The following is an 8,821-nucleotide window of genomic DNA, read 5'->3' on the forward strand; positions in this document are numbered from 1 at the left end:
GTCCTATTTCATTGCTTCCCCTTTATAGTAAACTATTGGAAAGGCACATCAACAGCCATCTCTCTGCCTTTATAGAAGCTTCCAACTGTTTAGATCAATCTCAGTCAGGATTCTGCCCCAGGCACAGTACGGAACTAGCCCTGGTGAACCTAACAGATGACATTCGCATGCAGGCAGACGCTGGTCAAGCGGTGATTCTTATACTGCTTGATCTGTCCGCCGCTTTTGACACCATCTCTCATCAAATCCTGCTGGATAGACTGCGTACTATAGGTTTCCAGGATTCTGCCCTGGACTGGCTTCAGGACTTCCTTAAAGACAGGACCCAAACAGTGAATCTCTGACCTTTTACTTCCAAGACCACACCTGTCACCAAAAGGGTACCGCAGGGGTCCTGTCTGAGTCCATCCTTGTTAATGTGTATGTCGCCCCCCTTTCAGCATTGCTTAGGAAGATCGGGTTTATCCCGATCTCCTAAGCGGACGACACACAACTTATTTTATCTTACAAGAATGACACTACCGTTTGTTCAAAGAAGACATGAGAACCATAAAATCATGGATGAGCAGTAATTTCTTGCAGTTGAACGCTGGGAAGACAGAAATAATACTCTTCAAGGATGCGATAACCAGCTGGTCTCCTAGTTGGTGGCCTGAGGATTTAGGGTCAGCACCTCTTCCCAAGACAGTTGTAAAAAACCTAGGGGTGTTAATGGATAAGGATCTCAACATGGATGAACAAATAGCTGCCACAAAAAGAACCTGCTTCCATGCCCTAAGTCTCCTTCGCACGGTTTTAAATGTTTTACCCACATCTACACGTAAAACCTTGGTTCATGCTTTGGTACTTAGTCGTTTGGATTTCAGCAATGCTTTGCTGATCTCCGGTAAGGAATCCACTTTGCAAGGTCTTCAGGTGGTTCAGAACACAGCTGCCCGTCTGGTAACCAGTGCTCCTTACAGGGCCCCCTCATGTCCCCTGTTGCACAAACTCCACTGGCTGCCTGTTTGCAAAAAAATACATTTTAAAATCTGTTGTATTGTTTTCAAAGGTATAAACCAGATGGGTCCTGCCTACCTAGCTGATAAGCTAGTGAAATATGTTCCGCCCGCTCCTTTCGTTCTGAAGGTAAAGGCCTGCTCGTCATCCCTTGCATAAGACAAGCCAGGTTGGGAGGTAAATCTTTCTCCTACCTGGCCCCCAAACTGTGGAATCAACTACCTTGTGAGATTCGTCTCACTACATATTACTTAGGTTTTAGGAAAAAAATAAAAACGTTACTTTTTTAACTCTGTTATTCATACCAACAGTTGTCCCTAGCGCAGAGATACCCCATTTGGGGTGATTCAGGCGCTTTATAAATTATATAAATAAATAAATACAATATTATTACCCAGATGGCAATGTCTATGCTCTGTTTAGATCTTACAAATGTGCAGAAATCATTTCCAATATCCCATTTCTCCTTAAATGGTACAGAGCAAACAGTCAAGAATTGCTTTAAAAACAAACTGTTATGGCGATAATCAGAGTCCTTATTTCTTGATTTACCCTGATTTACCCTGCAAAGTGCCAAGAGGTAAAAGTGCCCCTCGACTTTGCCATTTCTTCATCAATCTACCACAGGTGAAAGCAGAATTACTTGTCACCTTAAACTTGTATAATTTACAGAACGCAGCCGACAGTGTGATGTCTTTGTGGTGGTTCTGTCAGCCAATAATGTAACTTCGAGAAAGTGCCACCAAGGCTGCTGAACTCTTGAAGAGGGTGCATCCGTCTGGGATGTGGGTTACACGTATTCAAAGGAGAAATCAGAGCACTAATTTCCAAGTAATTAAAGAACATACTCACAGACTTGTTTCAGAACAATTCCTTTATCAATGATTGTGGGTTTCAAACAATACAAATAGTTTTCATAATTTAAGCCCATTGGTGGATTCCAGCTGCAAAAATCAAATAGGGATTCACACTGATAGTAAAGAGGTAGGTTGATTGCGACCCCAGTAAGAATCGCTAAAGGAAACTCAATGGGTTTAATGCATTAGGAATTTCTATCTCCTAATTGCGATATTAAGAATTGCTAAATAAAATTTAATGAGTTTATGCATTAGGAATTTCTTTTTCCTAATTGTAATTTGTTTAGGATTGCAATTAGGAAATCACAGTCCCTAAAATGTGTACATTTGACCCCTGGAATGCAAGATAGGTTTTAGGAGCAAGTAAGCAGCAACCTATTTATAAACTTTTCAGCCACAAGGTCTTGTATGCAAGGTACATGGCAGACATAAATAATTTCCTCATTATGCTAACATTTTATGTCAAGCAGATATTCTTTTGCTAACAAGGTTCTTCATGGCTATTTTTACTTTTACATTACGCAAAGTATAGATTATAGGGTTAAGCACCGGTGTTATAACAGCATAGAAAACTGCAACTATCTTGTCCACTGGAAACTTGGTGGCGGGTCTCATGTAAATGAAGATACAGGGTCCAAAAAATATAGTAACAACAGTAAGGTGGGCACCACATGTGGAAAGGGCCTTACGCTTCCCTTCGGCTGAGCGCTGTCTTACTGAGAGCAGGATCAATGTGTAAGAAACGACCAGTATGGTAAAAGACACCATTGAGATCACTCCACCATTGGATATAAACAAGACTTCGCTAACAAAGGTGTCCGTGCATGCTAAGGTGAGTAAGGGTGGGATATCGCAAAAGAAATGGTCAACTTCATTTGGTCCACAAAATGACATGGTCATCAATGAAAAAATCTGTGCTGTGGAGTGCACAGCTCCGCCGACCCAGCAAGCAAATACCAGCAAGCTACAAACTCGCCAGTTCATGATGGTGGTGTAACGCAAAGGATTGCATATAGCCATATATCGACCAAAAGCCATGATTGTGAGCATGAACATTTCCACACCACCAAACAAGTGGAAGAAGAAAATTTGGGACATACATCCATTGTAGGATATGTTTTTTCTCTTAGTTAACAAGTTCACAAGCATGTTAGGGGTTGTAACAGATGTAAAGCACAAGTCAACAAATGACATGTTACTGAGGAAATAGTACATGGGAGAGTGAAGAGATGAGTCTCCTTTCACTGTCACGATGATGAGTAGATTTCCAAGTAATGTCAGAATGTAGAACATCAAAAACACCAATAAAAGTAAGATTTCTAGATTTTGTTTTTCAGAAAAACCTAATAGCAGAAAGTCTTCTACAGTAGTTTTGTTCACCATGGTGCTTGGATTTTAACTCACATGTGGATGTCCTGTTTGGAAATAAGAAATGGCATTGCAAATCAAGTGTGGCATAACTAATTACGTTTACTAAACAATAAAACATGCAAAAATATAATTCACTGGCACACAAAACGTTGACTGTAAAAATGACAGATGTTCTGCATGTTCATAATAATTGGGGCCACTGCATGTAGTGAGTTATGACATTCTTCATTGGTAGTTATAGTCAATGTATTCCTGCCATTGAACCCCTACAGTTCATAAAGTGCACAAAATACTATTGATAAACTTAAGTTGCCCATACAAATCACTCAGACCCTATTATGAGTGGCTTGCAAGTTTATGCATGCTCTTTTAGTATCCATAATGTATAGCTTTGTGAACAAAAGGATGTGCCATGCTGTTCAAAGGACAGCCCACTTCAATTCCTATAGTGATCATAAACAAAGACTAATAATCTTTGTCAGGTTTCCATACCAAATATCTTAGGTATAACTGAAAGAGCCAGTAATGACTTAAGAGACATTAAGGAAACACATTACAATATCTTCCGCAAAAAAGGTCATAGAATAAAGAAAGAGTATAAGTGGTTGTTAGGGCATGAAGTACTGGAATTGGTCAACTCATATTTATATCTGGGAAAGGTTTTGCAAAAAATGGGTGAGACCCAGAACATATTAAATTATGTGTTGGTAAGGCCACCTCCCAGGCTAGATTTCTGAACAGATTTTATAGAATCTGTGGGAGACGTCATTTTGGTCATGTCCTGTCAGTATTTAAGGTTAAAATTCCGCCCTCATTAACCTATGCTGCAGAAGTATTGGATAATAATTACTGGCTCGCCTTTGACGCGACTGAAGGCCGGTTCTTCCGCCACATTTTTAATCTAAATTCTCTGGCCGCCCCTCATGTTTTACGCTTGGAATTTGGTTTAGTCTCCTCTTTTATTTGAGCTTTGTCAGCGGTCCTGAGGTGGGGGAACGCTGTCCTCTGGGGAGATGAGGGTTCCCTCAGGGCTGCCCTGAGAGTGGAAATCTTTGACAAGCTAAAGGATCATTCAGCATTTCTTAGATCATTTGCTTATGCAAATGACTTATTTGGTCTCAGTTTAAGTAGTAATTCTCCTATGCCAAAGTCAGCATTGAAGCTGTTCATAAAGAAGTCTGTAAGCTCTATTGGCAAAGCAAGAGATATTGCTCTAAGTAAATCTAAGTCCCAAAATGAGTTGGTTTGTGGTAGTGCCTTGGGGAAAAGGCCACAACCTTATTTAATCTGGAATCACCCACATGGGATTAGAAGACTGATGCTTCTTTTGAGAATTAATCTGTTGCCCTTAAGAGATGTTACTGGCATATGGGATAATATCCCGAAAGAGGAGAGAATTTACAAATTATGTTATACTAAAATCCAGGATCTTAATCATGTTTCATTTGTGTGTCCGGAATTACAAAGGGCAAGGTGCTTGTTTTTAAGACCATTATTTATTAAATTTAATATTCATTCAGCCCAGGAGGCCAGAAAATGTGTTATATCCCCACCAAATGAAATGGTCTGTTATAGGATATTCCAATTTTTTAAAACTTTTTTGTCTATTTATTAGGGTTTATTTAAAATCCTGGTATTAGTTGCCATTACTGTACAAAAAAGCATATTCACCCTTCTGCTGCACTTTTTAATCTATTGTTGTATTTTAGGAAAAAGGGAAATATTTTTTGTATTGTATTTAAAATAGTCTTTTTCACTGTATTGATGCATTTTGTGGACCTCCGTAGGAGTTCCTTAACAAATAAAACCTTTTTTGTCTTTTTGTCTTGACATTACAATATAAAGTAGATAGAAGTGGATTGTGAGATCTCATATTCATAGCCTAACTCCATTCCAACCAAGGCCTTTGTATGTTCGTGAATTTTGTAGGATGGATATGCCTGCCTGCATGTCTATTTACATTTCCTTGTGAAGTGCCAAAAGGGCCTTCGAAAAGATAATACGCAAAAATCTATCCTTCAGTTTTGGAAGGAATTGATCATCCATTTCTTCAAAAAAGACATTGCAGGAGTGCAACCTATGCAGTTAGCTCTTGTAACTCTGTCATCTTATCTTTAGTTCATATATGTGTGATGTCATTATTGGTGTAGTGGTCTCATGCAAAAAGGTTCTGAAGTTTTGGAGCAAATGTAAGATTCCAACTCTTTTCAGTAAGTGGTTGACCTATGGATGTTGCAGTAATAACTACTCGGATTACTTACTAGTAATCTTTAAGAGTCTGATTCTTCCTTACTCATCCTATTCCTGACTTGGTTGTAGGTATTGTGCCTATTCCTTACTTGGTGGTAGGGGGATTGTGCCTATTCACTACCTGTCTCCACCACTGTCAAGCTGTTTCTTCCTTTTCTATGAAAGGGTCAAACAAAAAGATCCATATAACCCCTCCCCAGGCATTGCCTGTTTTGTACAAAGACCCAAAACGCAGGCTGATGAAATAATTGGAAGGAAAGTGAGGAACACAGGGAATGGGACAAGTAGGAAAGAATCCGAGTAATGAAGATACCAGTAAGTAATTAGAGCATTACCTCCTCTTCTTCCCTTCCTTGTCCCATTCCTGACTTGGTAGAGAAATGCCAAAGAAAAATCACCTTTCCGCAGCTCCATGAAAAACCACAAGGAATACAAAAACAGCAAGAAGAAATCTTTATTTATCAATCCTTCGGAGCAGGAGCACAAAAACCTCCAGCAAAAGCCCCAACTCCCAAAACACCTGAAGGATATAAAGAACAATCAATCAGATTACAGAGGGACCAAAAAGAATACAACTATGAAAAAGATCTTGTAGCTTTTAAGATTCCCGAACCAAAACAGAATTGGGACCCCTAAATAATCTACAACCTACAATGGGAAATAAAAGTGGATGGTGAGGACCATTGGCACTTCTCGCGGATGCCTTTAAGGCAAACACCAGACCATTCTGCCCAAGAAACTGCCATACCTCTAGTAGGGTGCGCTTTGCTCTCTTCTGGTATTTCTCTACCTTGAGATAGATAAACTGAGAAAATTACCATCTTTATCCATCGGGACAAGATAGAGGATTTTTACCCTTTTTCACATAACCAAAATTGAGAAAAAGGCTTACAGACTGCCAAAACGCAGAGGATCTCGAGAGGTAAATCCTCAGAACATGAACCACATCCTGCAGAGGTGGAGATGGGTCAGGTTCACACACCTCCTGCTCTAAAACAGGTAGAACAATGTCTTGGTCACAGTGAAACGTAGAATTGACCTTCAGCAAGAACATAGGATCAAGAGCATTAACAAATCTCTGTCATCAAACATTCGCAAATATGGATGGCAACAGACCAGGTTATTTAGTTCTCCCAAATGTCTTGCATTGGTAATGGCCACTAAAAGAAAACCTTCAGGGTAAGACATTTAAAATAAACAGACTTCAAGGGTTCATATGGGGACTCCATTAGGTATGAAACGACCAAAGGAGTATCCCATGGAGTAAAGAGTTGCAGATTTTATGTCTTAATCTTGAAAGAGTTTGGAGGCCATCCGTTCAATGGAGTACAGATTGTCTCAGAGAGCACAACACATCTTAATGGATAACCACTGAAGCTCAATAGTTGCAAGAGAAAGGCTCATATCAAACCCCTCAGAAGAAACTAAAAAATGTCAGTAGTAGGAACAGAAACAAGAGATACAGACCTCTCCCTGCACTGTCTACCAAATGAACTCAAATAATGCTCAAAAACCTTATTCATAGAAGCTCATCTGGAAGACTGTAGAGACCGGGATACAGACAGAGAGACCCATATTCAGGAAACTGTCCCTCTCAATCTCCAGACTGATAGTGTTAACTTGGTTATTGTCTGCACTGGAATAACAGAGACTTACAGGGGGAACAGATCCAGAGGAAGAAGCCACTCCTGTTCCAGAGCTAAAATCCTAAGAAGAGGGTACCACAGCCCCTGAACCCACAAAGGAAGCACAATACCACTTCCGATTGTTCCCTGAGAAGGCGAGCTAGAACCTATATAATCAATGATATTAAAGGGAATGTGTAGAGGAGACCCACAAGCCAAGGACTTGTGAGGGGATCGGTGCCCAATGCACCCCAGAGAGCGAAATCTGGAGAAAAGCAGGGAATGAGATTCACCAGTGGAACCCCAAAACGACATCAAATCAGGGATAACACCTGAGGAGCTAGAACAAACTCTTGAGAGGGTGAAAACCATTGACTCAAATGTTGGCCTCTGCCCAGGAGGCAACTAGGCAAGCAAGACTGTTAAGGGGAGCCAACTGACAATAATAGGGTATTCCGTGAAGCCTTCTGACCTGTGACCATAGTCTGCATGCTGTGATCAAGACCCTTAGGCGCACCTTTTTGAAATATTTGGGATGCCCAAACTTGAAAAGAAAACCAGAGCTCTGGTCTGCCAAGCCCCCAGTTAGAGCTCCGTAGCAGATCTACTCGGATGATAGTTATCTGATAATAATGCTTTAAAATGTTTTAAGTGGAAAGCCCAACAATATATCTGAAGGTCTGGCAAATTTAGTCCTCCATCAAATTTCTTTTTCCACAACTTTTTCTAGGAGAATCAAAATGCTTTATTATTCCAGATAAAGCTACTTATCTTGCCCTGTGCATTCCTCATCCATTTGGACTCAAAATATAAGGGGAGCACGTTTAACAGAAAAGTATATTTTGGAAGCAGATTCATTTTTATTAAGTTAGTTCTGTCAGAATACGCTCCGCAGGATCCAGATGTTGAGATAAGGGTCCACCTTCTGACGTTACCAACACCCTGAATTTAAGAACACAGGGTATTCGTACCATCGAGCGAGGGACAAAGAGAAAACACAGGGTAAGCAGGGAGAAAAGGATCTGAAACGACAAAACAACACAATGTATAAACAAAGCAAGCAGAAAATTACTACTCTCATGTAATCTCGCTAAAACCCTGAATACCTGGTAAATACTTGTGTGAATCCAATCTGAGAACATGAGGCTTGTCAAGTACTCGGGGAGTCCTAAGAACAAATCACATCAAGAAAACAGATATTATATATATGACTGACACTGGCATATTCTATGCACTGTGTAAGTTGCCAAAGCGTTATTCACAAAAAAAGGTAATATCCTTCATTACCCTGTGGAACTGTAGTTGTAGAATATCCTTTTCCCTTTGATAAGAAATAAGATGACACAATTACAAGGTATTCAGAGAGTTCTCCAAGTAACGTGCTCTCTAATAAACATCAGCCAATAAGTGGAAAGCACAATTCGAACAAAATAATTTTTGATACGGAACCGGGTAGTTGCGACCAGCACTACCGTACCGCTAAAGAATCCCAGAGATTAGTTCCAAACTATACAAGGAAAGAAACGGCAACATGTGGTTGACCTCACCACCATGTTCCGCTCTGCAAAAGTTCACAAAATGCAATCACAAGCTCTTACCGGAAACGGGTAGTTGCGACCACCACTGCCGTTCCGATTATCCTCAGAGCTATCTGTAATACGTACATACGGCAGCGTGTAGTGACATACCACCCCACTCCGCTGCAGTTCTGTAGAGTTC

The 8,821-nt window shown here is 40.3% G+C and overlaps 1 protein-coding gene across 1 annotated transcript; it reads right to left on the minus strand.

Moving 5' to 3' along the window:
- Nucleotides 1-2,318: 2,318 nt before the first annotated feature.
- Nucleotides 2,319-3,239, minus strand: LOC144766791 (olfactory receptor 4E2-like). The gene has a single exon (XM_078650522.1). The coding sequence runs from the start codon at nucleotides 3,237-3,239 to the stop codon at nucleotides 2,319-2,321; it is 921 nt and encodes a 306-aa protein (XP_078506648.1).
- Between the last annotated feature and the right edge of the window lie 5,582 nt (nucleotides 3,240-8,821).

The sequence above is a fragment of the Lissotriton helveticus genome, chromosome 7 (genome assembly GCF_964261635.1).
Source record: "Lissotriton helveticus chromosome 7, aLisHel1.1, whole genome shotgun sequence".
Lineage (NCBI taxonomy): Eukaryota > Metazoa > Chordata > Amphibia > Caudata > Salamandridae > Lissotriton > Lissotriton helveticus.